Source organism: Ranitomeya imitator, chromosome 10 (assembly GCF_032444005.1).
Source record: "Ranitomeya imitator isolate aRanImi1 chromosome 10, aRanImi1.pri, whole genome shotgun sequence".
NCBI classification, from domain to species: domain Eukaryota; kingdom Metazoa; phylum Chordata; class Amphibia; order Anura; family Dendrobatidae; genus Ranitomeya; species Ranitomeya imitator.
In genome coordinates this window covers 8526768-8541703 of record NC_091291.1, presented here as the reverse complement: position 1 = coordinate 8541703, position 14936 = coordinate 8526768, and the positions used below count along the sequence as shown (strand labels likewise).

At 41.0% G+C, this 14936-nt stretch overlaps 1 protein-coding gene across 12 annotated transcripts in view; it reads right to left on the bottom strand.

Annotated features, from left to right (window-relative positions):
- Positions 1-8247, bottom strand: part of LOC138652282 (uncharacterized) — a 119291-nt gene extending 111044 nt beyond the window's left edge. For 11 of the 12 annotated variants that reach the window (XM_069743052.1, XM_069743054.1, XM_069743059.1 and 8 more), the window contains exons 1-5: positions 8214-8247; positions 7175-7231; positions 5939-5977; positions 3204-3254; positions 2385-2435 (exon numbers count right to left, since the gene is read on the bottom strand). In XM_069743052.1, coding sequence (XP_069599153.1) covers positions 2385-2435; positions 3204-3254; positions 5939-5977; positions 7175-7226 — 193 coding nt within the window. In that variant the 5' untranslated portion in view covers positions 7227-7231; positions 8214-8247. Of the gene's footprint in view, positions 1-2384; positions 2436-3203; positions 3255-5938; positions 5978-7174; positions 7232-8213 lie in introns of those variants that run through there. The other variant, XM_069743062.1, reaches the window with a different exon arrangement.
- Between the last annotated feature and the right edge of the window lie 6689 nt (positions 8248-14936).

The following is a 14936-nucleotide window of genomic DNA, read 5'->3' as shown; positions in this document are numbered from 1 at the left end:
TATACCAGGATGGGAGACATATATACCAGGATGGGAGAAATATATACCAGGATGGGGAACATATACCAGGATGGAGACATATATACCAGGATGGGAGACATATATACCAGGATGGGAGACATATATACCAGGATGGGAGACATATATACCAAGATGGGAGACATATATACCAGGATGGGGGACATTTATAACAGGATGGGAGACATATATACCAGGATGAGGGACATATATACCAGGATGGGGGACATATATACCAGGATGGGGGACATATATACCAGGATGGGAGACATATATACCAGGATGGGGGACATATATACCAGGATGGCAGACATATATACCAGGATGGGGGACATATATACCAGGGTGGGAGACATATACCAGGGTGGGAGACATATATACCAGGATGGGGGACATATATACCAGGATGGGAGACATATATACCAGGGTGGGAGACATATATACCAGGGTGGGAGACATATATACCAGGATGGGGGACATATATACCAGGATGACAGACATATATACCAGGATGGCAGACATATACCAGGATGGCAGACATATATACCAGGATGGAGGACATTTATAACAGGATGGGGGAGATATACACCAGGATGGCAGGCATATATACCAGGATGGGAGACATATATACCAGGATGGGGGACATATATACCAGGATGGGGACATATATACCAGGATGGAGCACATTTATAACAGGATGGGGGACATATATACCAGGATGGCAGACATATATACCAGGATGGGAGACATATATACCAGGATGGGAGACATATATACCAGGATGGGAGACATATATAACAGGATGGGAGACATATATACCAGGATGGGAGACATATATAGCAGGGTGGGAGACATATATACCAGGGTGGGAGACATATATACCAGGATGGGGGACATATATACCAGGATCGAGGAGATTTATAACAGGATGGGGGACATATATACCAGGATGGCAGACATATATACCAGGATAGGAGTCATATATACCAGGATGGGAGACATATACCAGGATGGGGGACATATATTCCAGGATGGGGGACATATATACCAGGATGGGGGACATACATACCAGGATGGGGGACATTTATAACAGGATGGGGGACATATATACCAGGATGGCAGACATATATGCCAGGATGGGAGACATATATGCCAGGATGGGAGACATATATACCAGGATGGGGGACATATATATCAGGATTGGAGACATACATACCAGGATGGGAGACATATATACCAGGGTGGGAGACATATATACCAGGATGGGAGACATATATACCAGGATGGGGGACATATATATCAGGATTGGAGACATATATACCAGGATGGGAGACATATATACCAGGGTGGGAGACATATATACCAGGGTGGGAGACATATATACCAGGATGGGAGACATATATACCAGGATGGGGACATATATATCAGGATTGGAGACATATATACCAGGATGGGAGACATATATACCAGGGTGGGAGACATATATACCAGGGTGGGAGACATATATACCAGGATGGGAGACATATATACCAGGATGGGGGAATATATACCAGGATGGGAGACATATATAACAGGATGGCAGACATATATACCAGGATGGGAGACATATCTACCAGGATGGGGGACATATATACCAGGATGGGGGGACATATATACCAGGATTTTAGACATATATACCAGGATGGGAGACATATATACCAGGGTGGGAGACATATATGCCAGGGTGGGAGACATATATACCAGGATGGGAGACATATATACCAGGATGGGAGACATATATACCAGGATGGGGGATATATATACCAGGATGGGAGACATATATACCAGGATGGGAGACATATATACCAGGATGGGGGACATATATAACAGGATGGGAGACAAATGTATCAGGAAGGGGCCTAGGATGTGGAACATTACTCCACAATGTTGGAGGTGGGGAAAACACATATGTTCTTACAGTGTTGAAAAGATACAAGCGCAAAAAAATCTAACAAACATGCAAGGTGGGGTAGGGGCTCAGGTCCAAATTTTGCACCAGGGCCCATCGGATTCTAGATACAGCACTAGGGATAGAATCTTACAAATCAAAATTTTACCCCCCCCCTCAGGAAAAAATAATAGCAAATAAAATTTTTATCAATATTGATATGGAATGAGTACATGATTATGAATCTTTACTCTTTGTTAATTTTGTTAATGGTTTTGTTTCTTCTTTTTTTGCTATTATTTTTTTTCTTACATCACAGATCTCTGTCTTTCATATGTAATATGTTGTTTCCATTGACATTAGCAGAAATTCCTTCACACGTCATTAGTATTAAACTCAGATCATTGACATTGCAGAAGTCTAATACACATGAACTTACGCCATTCTCTCGGGATCCAGGTCGGTTTCTTCCTCAGTCCAAAAAAATCTCCTATTTTAGACAAAAATTTAAAGAAAAAATATTATTTTTAAGAAAAAAATATATAACAAACTTTTTAAAGTTTTGAAGAATTAAAAATTGTGAATGAAATCTCAAATGGAAGGACACTAACAGTACATGGCAGAATTTCTTAGATTACTTTTATAGTATTTTACATTAATAATTTTATTATTATTATTATTATTATTTATTATTATAGCGCCATTTATTCCATGGCGCTTTACATGTGAGGAGGGGTATACATAATAAAACAAGTACAATAATCTTGATCAATACAAGTCATAACTGGTACAGGAGGAGAGAGGACCCTGCCCGCGAGGGCTCAAAATCTACAAGGGATGGGTGAGGATACAGTAGGTGAGGATAGAGCTGGTCATGCAGCGGTTTGGTCGATCCGTGGTTACTGCATTAATTTAATGTTAACTTTACAGAATACGTTTTTTCCCCTCTGCAGGCTCTAGTGACTAGAGAGAGCCAAGGTTTCTTTTTACATTCTCTACCTTTCTTCTTTCAGATCAACTTTGTGTAGACTGCTAAAGTCACGTTTTACTTATTACTTGGACTGCTATTCCTCACTGCAGACAGAACTGTAGACAGATTTGAGCAGCGTTTTAAGAGTGAATGATCACAGTACAAGAGAAAAGGTGGAGGAAAAGGCTTTTTTTTTTACAGAAACAAGTATATCAAAGTTTGTTATGTTCAGTTCTACCGTTGATACATATAAAGCAAATGAAAAGTATAATTACTCTTTAAACTCACCTTTTAGGTCATTAAACTTTATATCAAATCCTTGGAAAGTGACACATTTGCCTGAAACAAATCAAATAAAATTATGTAAAAAAATCCTGATCTTTGAATATAACTCAAGATCAGTACAGGATCAGTAATGCAATGTATGTACACAGTGACTGCACCAGCAGAATAGTGAGTGCAGCTCTGGGGTATAATACAGGATGTAACTCAGGATCAGTAATGTAATGTATGTACACAGTGACTGCACCAGCAGAATAGTGAGTGCAGCTCTGGGGTATAATACAGGATGTAACTTAGGATCAGTAATGTAATGTATGTACACAGTGACTGCACCAGCAGAATAGTGAGTGCAGCTCTGGAGTATAATACAGGATGTAACTCAGGATCAGTAATGTAATGTATGTACACAGTGACTGCACCAGCAGAATAGTGAGTGCAGCTCTGTGGTATAATACAGGATGTAACTCAGGATCAGTAATGTATGTACACAGTGACTGCACCAGCAGAATAGTGAGTGCAGCTCTGGAGTATAATACAGGATGTAACTCAGGATCAGTAATGTATGTACACAGTGACTGCACCAGCAGAATAGTGAGAAGAGGACTGAGGGTCTGCACCATGGAGCTGTGTGAGGAGAGGACTGAGGGGCTGCACTATGGAGCTGTGTGAGGAGAGGACTGAAGAGCTGCACAATGGACCCTTGTATAGATGGGAATGAGGACTCAGGACTCAGTGTGTAAAATGTTTTTAAAAAAATATAAAAAAAAACATAAAAGTTCAAATCACCATGAGGGGTGCATTATATTGTATGGAGGACCATGGGGGGTGTATTATATTGTATGGAGGACCATGGGGGGTGTATTATATTGTATGGAGGACCAAGGGGGTGTATTATATTGTATGGATTACTATGGGGGGTGCATTATATGGTAAGGAGGACCATGGGGGATGCATTATATTGTATGGAGGACCATGGGGGATGTATTATATTGTATGGAGGACCATGGGGGATGTATTATATTGTATGGATTACTATGGGGGTGGATTATATTGTATGTAGGACCATGGGGGATGCATTATATTGTATGGAGGACCATGGGGGTATATTATATTGTATGGATTACTATGGGGGTGGATTATATTGTATGTAGGACCATGGGGGATGCATTATATTGTATGGAGGACCATGGGGGATGCATTATATTGTATGGAGGACCATGGGGGATGCATTATATTGTAAGGAGGACCATGAGGGATGTATTATATTGTGTGGAAGACCATGGGGGGTGCATTATATTGTATGGAGGACCATGGGGGATGCATTATATTGTATGGAGGACCATGGGGGATGCATTATATTGTATGGAGGACCATGGGGGATGCATTATATTGTATGGAGGACCATGGGGGATGTATTATATTGTATGGAGGACCATGGGGGATGTATTATATTGTATGGATTACTATGGGGGTGGATTATATTGTATGTAGGACCATGGGGGATGCATTATATTGTATGGAGGACCATGGGGGATGCATTATATTGTATGGAGGATGATGGGGGATGTATTATATTGTATGGAGGACCATGGGGGATGCATTATATTGTATGGAGTACCATGAGGGATGTATTATATTGTATGGAGTACTATCGGGGGTGCATTATATTTTATGGAGGGCCATGGGGAATGCATTATATTGTATGGAGGACCATGAGGGATGTATTATATTGTATGGAGGACCATGGGGGATGCATTATATTGTAAGGAGGACCATGAGGGATGTATTATATTGTGTGGAAGACCATGGGGGGTGCGTTATATTGTATGGAGGACGATGGGGGATGCATTATATTGTATGGAGGACCATGAGGGATGTATTATATTGTGTGGAAGACCATGGGGGATGCATTATATTGTATGGAGGACCATGGGGGATGCATTATATTGTATGGAGGACCATGAGGGATGTATTATATTGTGTGGAGGACCATGGGGGGTGCATTATATTGTATGGAGGACCATGGGGGATGCATTATATTGTGTGGAGTACCATGGGGGTGTATTATATTGTATTGAGGACCATGAGGGATGTATTATATTGTATGGAGGACCATGAGGGATGTATTATATTGTATGGAGGACCATGGGGGGGTGCATTATATTGTGTGGAGTACTATGGGGGGTGCATTATATTGTAATTTTCACTACACTCAAGAATGCTGCGGCATTGCTGTATATAGCACTAGCGGTCAGACGTTCGCAGCTCCAAGTCCCCTAAGGGGACTGAAATGAACAAAAAAAAGTTTTTAAAAAGTCTTTAAAAATATGAAAAAAATAAATAAATAAAAATTCAAAATCATCCCTCTTTTTCCCGATTAAAAATAAAGATAAAAAAAAAATACACATCGGTGGTATCGCTGCGTTCAGAAAAATCTCATCTATAAAATTAATTAACCCGATCGGTAAAAACCGTAAACAAAAGAAAAAAAAATGTAAATGCCAAATTTACGTTTTTTTGATTGCTGCAAAAAAAAATGCTGTAAGAAGCTATGAAAATGTCATATCTGTTCGAAAACAGAAGTTGGTCGTGAAGGGGTTATTTTTAACCCGCTCTGGACCAACTTTGCACAAGTGTATGTAATGCGAGTCACCTATAGAGGGCAGCACTGACAAATAATAAATATAAATATATATATATATATATCTATATCTATATATATAATTGCATTAAATACTTACAGTAAGCATCCCTCCCTCTGCCGGGTCCTCTTTGTCTTCCTAAGCACAGTATAAAAATTATTTGCATTACTTTGTGAAATTCAGCATTCTTGATCCTTAACCCATCCACTCACAAAAATAAGTGCACCCCTTCCCAATAGATCCTTTAGCTGTATAATGATGGTCATGTATTATGTATTGATCACATATTGTGCAAACTCCTTATTAATAATATTTTACACCCCTCACTGGTATCATTGTATAGATATGATTGTTACATGTTATCTACTTAATATACTATGGTATACACTGTATATAGTGTCAGTGTACAGGTAATACAGTGATCACCAGTAACATTATACACAGCTCTGTATATAGTGTCAGTGGACAGGTAATACAGTGATCACCAGTGACATTATACACAGGAGCTCTTTATATAGTGTCAGTGTACAGGTAATACAGTGATCACCAGTGACATTATACACAGGAGCTCTGTATATAGTATCAGTGTATAGGTAATACAGTGATCACCAGTGACATTATACACAGGAGCTCTGTATATAGTGTCATTGTACAGGTAATACAGTGATCATCAGTAACATTATACACAGGAGCTCTGTATATAGTGTTAGTGTACAGGTAATACAGTGATCATCATTAACATTATACACAGGAGCTCTGTATATAGTGTTAGTGTATAGGTAATACAGTGATCACGAGTGACATTATACACAGGAGCTCTTTATATAGTGTATATTTTACACCCCTCACTGGTATCATTGTATAGATATGATTGTTACATGTTATCTACTTACTATACTATGGTAAGTGAGTTACATGCAAATTTGATACATATTAGATTACAAATCCAACATAAAAGAAATGTTACAAAATAACACAGTGAGAAAACTTTAAAACTGTCGGCACTGATTCCTTGAGGTGTAATCCCTCTGCTGACCACTAGGTTATGACATTTCTTGGATTTCCAGGATATATTTATTATTATTTTTTATATATATATTTACAAATAATCTCCAAATGTCTAAAACTAGATATCGACTACAAAAATGAGGAAAAAAGGTGATAATTTAAAACAATGGGATCAGGGTTGAAAATAAAGAGTTTCTTTATTATCTTTAAGTTTCTTTTAGATAGAGTTTACGTTGCATTTTTGCTCGTGGACATTTTTGACCTTCAGAGCTCGAAGGTAAGAAAAAGTAAAGAAATTGTATCACTTTATTGAGTTTTAGCTCTTACCATAGGCTTCCAAAGTGTAGGTCAATAATAGGAGGAACCCCAACCAGTCCATGATTTCTGTAGAGAGAAGAACAGCAAATAATGTATAGTGTGCCTATACATGGGACAAAGAGGAAGGTAACCTCTGCCCTTAACCCTAAAAGGCATTACAAACAATAAAAATAGTGGTAACAGAAAGCAAGAGAGGTATCAGAGCAGTCCAAAACACATCTTCAATTTCCAAGAGTGCACCACTCCCCCTATCCTGGCTTCCACCTTGCTGGGGAGTGATGCACTCCTGATGATTGACAGCTTGGTTCAGTGGCATGGTTGCTACCCAATCAAGCAATCTCCCATGCTGTCAGCAGAGGTAGCTTATCCTCTGCAGCATCGGAGGAGGCACTGAAGAGCAGCGCTTACAAGCTCTATAGCAGAAAGTAAGAGATGAATTGGAGAGGTTCAAAACACATCTTCAATTTCCAAGAGTGCACCGCTCCCCCTATCCTGGCTTCCACCTTGCTGGGGAGTGATGCACTCCAGATGATTGACAGCTTGGATCAGTGGCATGGTTACTACCCAATCAAGCCCAATCTCCCATGCTGTCAGCAGAGGTAACTTATCCTCTGCAGCATTGGAGGAGGCACTGAAGAAAGGAGCTTACAAGCTCTATAGCAGAAAGTAAGAGATGAATTGGAAAGGTTCAAAACACATCTTCAATTTCCAAGAGTGCACCGCTCCCCCTATCCTGGCTTCCACCTTGCTGGGGAGTGATGCACTCCAGATGATTGACAGCTCGGATCAGTGGCATGGTTGCTACCCAATCAAGCCCAATCTCCCATGCTGTCAGCAGAGGTAGCTTATCCTCTGCAGCATTGGAGGAGGCTGTGAAGAAAGGAGCTTACAAGCTCTTTAGCAAATAGTTTGTAAGCCTGTGTAGAGGCAAAATGCAAAGTTGCTCGTTTTTACAAACACCTTGCATTTACGTTAAGAGAATAATTGTAATTTCGACATTGTTGGGTTTCATAGCTCTATGAGAATAGAAAGATTTGGGGAGACTCACCTCATAGGACTGTGGGTGCCGCATCACCCTTCTACTACTGAATTCCTTAATGTCTGTGTGCTATATCTCTGCTTGGATCTTTGGTCCTACCTCTGGAAGGAGTCCTCCTCCTCCACCCATTGGCTTCGCTTCTAGGTGTCCTCAGCCAGAGGTGAAGGATCAGCTGAGACCTCAGATATTTACCAAGATACATATTTACCAATATAGTCATCATTTCATTATAATGTTATGTTTCTCATGGAATAATATCACATATGGACAGACATGAGACACTAATGGAGCTGTCAGTATGAAGCGTTCAACATCTCACCTTGGGGTGCCCTTCAGTAACAAAATCACTGTATCAGCCCCTTCTTACCAAGGACAATTTTTCATTTTTGTTTTATTTTACTATTCCAATCCAGAGCTTGTTTTTTGTAGTTTTGAATAGCGCCATTCACTTTACCAACAAAAAGGGAAAAATTGGATGAAATGGTGGGAAAAAAATGCAATTCCGGCATTGGTTACTTTACATTTTGTTCTTACAGTATTAATTTTATAGTAACATGATCTGTCATGTCAGTACGATTAAAATTAGTGATACTAAACTTGTATTGTTTTTTTTTTTATTATTATTTAACCCTTTACCGCCAAAATCTGTTTTCGCCTTCCTAACCAGTCCAAATTTTTCAATTCTGACCAGCGTCACTTCATCTGGTGATAACTGAGAAATTCTTCCACATATCCCAGTGATTCTGAGATAGTTTTTTTGCGTGAGACAATGTACTTCACAAAAGTGGTAAATTTAGGTCGATTTGATTTTCATTTATTTATGAAACGATTGGAAATTTGAAGAAAATTTTGAAAAATTTGCAATTTTTCATCTTTGAATTTTTACATCCTTAAACAGATGGTCATACCACTAAAAAATAATTAATAAATAATATTTACCACCTGTCTGCTTTATATCAGCATCATTTTTGAATCTTTTTTTTTGTTAGAAATGTATAAGGGTTAAAAGTTTAGCAGCAATTTTTCATTATTCCAACAAATTTACCCCAAAATTTTTTTATTAAAGACCACGTCACATTTGAAATGAGATATAGGGGCATATTGTCACGCTGCTGCTATGCAGGTACATGCAAGCTCTACTAGATGGCAATAGAGTGGCTGGAGGACTGTACACTGCCAGAACAGAACAGCAGCGCGGCTACCACCAGGTGGCAGCAGGATAGTTTAACAAGCCGGGTCGATATTAGTAACTAGCACAGTACCAAAGGAATAAACAAACACCGAGTCAGAGACAAGTCAAAAAGGTCAGTACCAATCAGGAGTGGAAATATCAAAGACAAGAGACAAAAGCAGGTCAGGGTCCAAGCCGAGTCAAATACCAGGGAGTCCACACACGAAGGGGAAACACAGGGATGGGAAGAAGTGAATAAACAGATGCGGGCACAGTCAGCAAAGGCAGCAGGACAAATCAGGGTCTAAGCAGAGTAAGCTACTCATGCTGTAGGCAGAAACTATAGCTGACAATGCCTGCAGGACGCAGGGGAGAGAAATAGCCGACCAGGCACCAGAACGAGGCAGAGACAAGTTAACTCCTGACATGACCAGACCGGGAAAGGGAGAACAGGACTCAAAACCTGGATCATGACACCTATATGTCAAAAAACAATCAATAGTCACCCCATTTAAAAAAAATGCACCCTAGAAGGTATTCAGAAAACACATTTAGGAAGTTTGTTAACCCTTCAGGTGTTTCACAGGAATTAAAACAAAGAGGAAATAAGAAATGTTATTTTCCACAAAAATGTTGCTTTAGCCCCAAATATTTAATTTTCACAAAGGTAACAGGAGAAAATGAATCACACAATTTGTTGTGCAAATTCTTCTGAGTCCAACGATACCTCATATGTGGACAGAAACTACTGTTTGGGTGCATAGCAGGGCTTGGAAGGGAAGGAGTGTGATTTGAATTTTGGAACAGAATTTTGGCTGAATTAGATAGGGGCTGTATGTGGGGCTCATTGTACTGTATAGAGCACTACGTGAGGCCATTATACTGTACAGAGCACTATGTGGGGTCCATTATATTACATAAAGCACTACATGGGGACCATTATATTGTAATGAGGACTATGTGAAGCCATTTTACAGTATTCAAATCAATGCAGGGTCCATTGTACTGTATGGAGGACTATGTGGAGCCATTATGCTGTTTGGAATACTATGTGGGGTCCATTATGTTGTATGGAAGGCAATGCATGCCTCATTATGCTGTATGAAGGACTATGTGGGGCAATTTTACTATATGGAAGGCAATTCAGGACCCATTATAATGTATGAAGGCCTATATGGGGCCTTTATACTGTATGGAAGACTATGTGGGGTCCATTATACGTGTGGAGGGCTTTCTTGGGTCATTATACTGTACAGAGCACTATGTGAGGCTATTATACTGTATGGAGCACTATGTGGGACCAATATACTGTATGGAAGACTCTGTTGAGCCATTATACTGTATGGAGCACTATGTGGGGATATTATACTGTATGGAGCACTGTGTGGGGCCACTTTTCTGTATAGAGCACTATATTGGGCCATTGTACTGTATGGAGGACTATGTAGGTCCAATATTCTGTATGGAAGACTCTGTTGAGCTATTATATTGTATGGAGCACTATGTGGAGATATTATACTGTATGGAGCAGTGTGTGGGGGCCATTATTTTGTATAGAGCACTGTGTTGGGACATTGTACTGTATGGAGGACTATGTGGGGTTTGTTATATAGTGTATGGATTACAGTTGGGGAATCATACTGTGATGGGGTCACCATACTTTGAGGGGGGGTACAGTAGGGTCATCATGCTGTGTATGTGGAGGGTCACAGCATTGTCCTCTCCCCAGCCCTCGATCGGTGTGGAGGGTCACAGCATTGTCCTCTCCCCAGCCCTCGATCGGTGTGGAGGGTCACAGCATTGTCCTCTCCCCAGCTCTTGATCGGTGTGGAGGGTCACAGCATTGTCCTCTCCCCAGCCCTCGATCGGTGTGGAGGGTCACAGCATTGTCCTCTCCCCAGCCCTCGATTGGTGTGGAGGGTCACAGCATTGTCCTCTCCCCAGCCCTCGATCGGTGTGGAGGGTCACAGCATTGTCCTCTCCCCGGCCCTCGATCGGTGTGGAGGGTCACAGCATTGTCCTCTCCCCGGCCCTCGATCGGTGTGGAGGGTCATAGCATTGTCCTCTCCCCGGCCCTCGATCGGCCTCTGCTGCACACTAATAGGCGCACACCTCCTTCACTGACTACGTGAACACTTGATGGAGCCGGAGGACAGTGCTGCTCTGTATCACCTCTGGCTGTTTACTGCTTTCATTACTCTTCATTTTACATATTTTCTCACTTTATTGGTCGCTGTTGTTTTATTTTCCCACCAATTATTACTCTTTAGTTGTAAGCACAAATAAGCGATAAATCTTCTGTATTACATGACACTCCACATGTTATTATTTATTCTTGTATTCACCTTTTTTTTACCTTTTTCACTTCTTTTTTACTCTGTTAAATATATAAAAAAAAACTTTGTATGCCACAATCATTTTTATTATTCTTTATCAGAGGAGCAATTGGGCTGTGCCACTAATTGTCATATTAAAATGTTTATATCTGCCCCATGGAAACCATCAGCAAGCTGCTTTTTGCAGATATTTGTGTTTGTCTTTGATAGTAGGTTCATTGCTGCATGTTTCATTGATTTGATGATTGTAACACAGTAACTTGTATGTTTTTGTTTCAATCATTGAAAACTTATAAAAAAAAAGAGAGAATTTTATAGTCACCCGGGCTGCAAACTGAATGTGCGAAACATCTGTAGGTGTCATCGCATAACTGGGACTTTCTGGAAGACTCAGCCACGGCCCATTTTTAATACCCTGGAGGAGGGAAGGAGGTTGTCACTCGGGATTTTACGGTACATGGCTCCATCCATTCTGACATTGATGCGGTGAAGTAGTCCTGTCCCCTTAGCAGAGAAACACCCCAAAACATAATGTTTCCACCTCCATGCTTGACAGTGGGGATGGTGTTCTTTGGGTTAAAGGCAGCATTTCTCTTCCTCCAAACACGGCGAGTTGACTTAATGCCAGATACTTCAATTTTTGCCTCATCTGACCACAGCACCTTCTCCCAATCACTCACAGAATCATCCTGGTGTTCATTGGCAAACTCCAGACGAGCTGCACATGTGCCTTCTTGAGCAGGGGGACCTTGCGGGTACTGCAGGATTTTATACCTTTATGGCATAATGTGTTGCCAATGGTTTTATTGGTGACTGTGGTCCCAGCTGCCTTGAGATCATTAAGTTCCCCCGTAAAGTTATAGGCTGATCTCTCACCTTCCTCATGATCAAGGATACCCTACGAGGTGAGATTTTGCATGGTGCCCCAGATCGATGTCGATTGACAGTCATTTTGTATTTCTTCCATTTTCTTACTATTGCACCAACAGTTGTCTCCTTCTCACCCGGCGTCTTACTTATGGTTTTGTAGCCCCTTCCAGCTTTGTGCAGGTCTATGATCTTGTCCCTGACATCCTTATAAAGCTCTTTGGTCTTGCCAATGTTGTAGAGGTTAGAGTCTGATTAATTGAGTCTGTGGACAGTCTTTTATAAATGTGACTATGTAAGACAGCTGTCTTTAATGCAGGTATCGAGTGGAGTATAATAAATGATCCTTTGAATAAACAAACAAACTGAGCTCAGAGACTGAATCCTTAATTGGATTTAACTAGTTGGCCCCTGCAAAATTTTCGCACATTGGTTGTTGGGGTGCAGGCAATTTCAAGAAAATCAAGCTGGTCAAATGTTAAAGTTTTTAATGAGATGATGAACACAGAGAGGTATTTATATATGTAGATTGGTAATGCAATAAATTGGTTCGATAAATAGAAGCTAAAAAAATGTCTTGAGGTTGTGGTGCCACCTGCAAGTTATTGTTGTTTTCTGCAGGTTTCTGAAAATGAATGTTTAAACTGTATTTATTGATCAAATTGTGAATGTGTGGTTTGTTTGTGTCTTTTCTTGCTGAAGGGGCAATCTTAGCTTTCAAATTGTGTATTATTTATGTGTGTGGGGCAAAGTAATCACCGAAAAAGCAGGGCATGTTTACAAATGTGTTTGCATATGTGACTCACCATTTGTGTGTGTGGGGTGAAGTAATCACTGAAAAAGCAGTGCAGGTTTACAAATGTGTTTGCATATGTGACTCACCTGCAGTGAAGTGTGTAATCCTCGAATTTGCCTCAAATACGCTGGGCAAGCACTTCCACAAGCTGGAAAGACCCCAAGGCAAATGCCACTTGCAGGTAATTTGACCTTTGAAATGGTGTATCATTTGTGTGTGTCAGTGGAGTATAAACGGAGCAACTTAAGGTTGTGGTGACACCTGCAGGTTATTGTTTTTTTCTGCAGGTTTCTGAAAATGAATGTTTAAACTGTATTTATTGATCACATCCTGAATGTGTGGTTTGTTTGTATCTTTTCTTGCTGAAGGAGGCAAGTTTACCTTTCAAATGGTGTACTATTTGTGTTTGTGGGGCGAAGTAATCACAGAAAAAGCAGTGCATGTTTACAAATGTGTTTGCATATGTGACTCACCATTTGTGTGTGTGGGGTGTAGTAATCTATGAAAAAGCAGTGCATGTTTACAAATGTGTTTGCATATGTGACTCACCTGCAGTGAAGTGTGCAATCCTCAAATTTTCCTGAAATAGGCTGAGCAAGCACTTCAGCAAGCTGGAAAGACCCCAAGGCAAATGCCACCTGCAGGTAATTTGACCTTTCAAATGGTTTATCATTTGTGTGTGTCAGTGGAATATGAACGGACCAAGTGTGCAATTGAATAGGCAGTGCATGTTTACAAATGTGTTTGCATATGTGACTCACCTGCAGTGAAGTGTGCAATCCTCCAATGTGCCTGAAATCAGATGGGCAAGGAGTTCGGCAAGCTGGAAAGCCCCCAAGGCAAATGTTAGGATTTGTTTGTGATGTCTGGAAGCAGCTTTGTGGTAGTGTGCTTTGGGGTAGTGTGGTGCCACCTGCAGGTCATTTTTCCTTACTGCAGGTTTATGAAAATTAATGTTTAAACTGTATTTTGTGATCACATTATGGATGTCTGTTTTGTTTGGCTATCTTCTTACTGAAGGGGGCAAGTTTACCTTTCAAATGGTGTATCATGTGTGTGAGGGTGCAGTATGAACGGAGATACAAAGTAATCACTGAAAGAGTGTTTAGAAATAATATAGAAGGATTAGTGGTGTGAAAGTTTTATAGTCCCAACATCCAAGTAAGATCAGAGGCTGGTGCCCTCTCTGTCCCTGGAGCAGAGGCCTGGTGCCCTCACTGTCTCTAGAGCACAGGCCTGGTGTCCTCACTGTCTCTGGAGCAGAGGCCTGGGGTCCTCCCTGTCTCTGGAGCAGAGGCCTGGTGCCCTCGCTGTCTCTGGAGCAGAGGCCTGGTGCCCGCACTGTCTCTGGAGCAGGTTCCTGATGTCCTCACTGTCTCTGGAGCAGAGGCCTGGTGTCATCACTGTCTCTGGAGCAGATTCCTGGTGTCCTCATTGTCTCTGGAGCAGATTCCTGGTGTCCTCACTGTCTCTGGAGCAGAGGCCTGGTGCCCTCACTGTCTTTGGAGCAAAGGCCTGGTGTCCTCACTGTAGCTGGAGCAGAGGCCTGGTGTTGGAGCGCC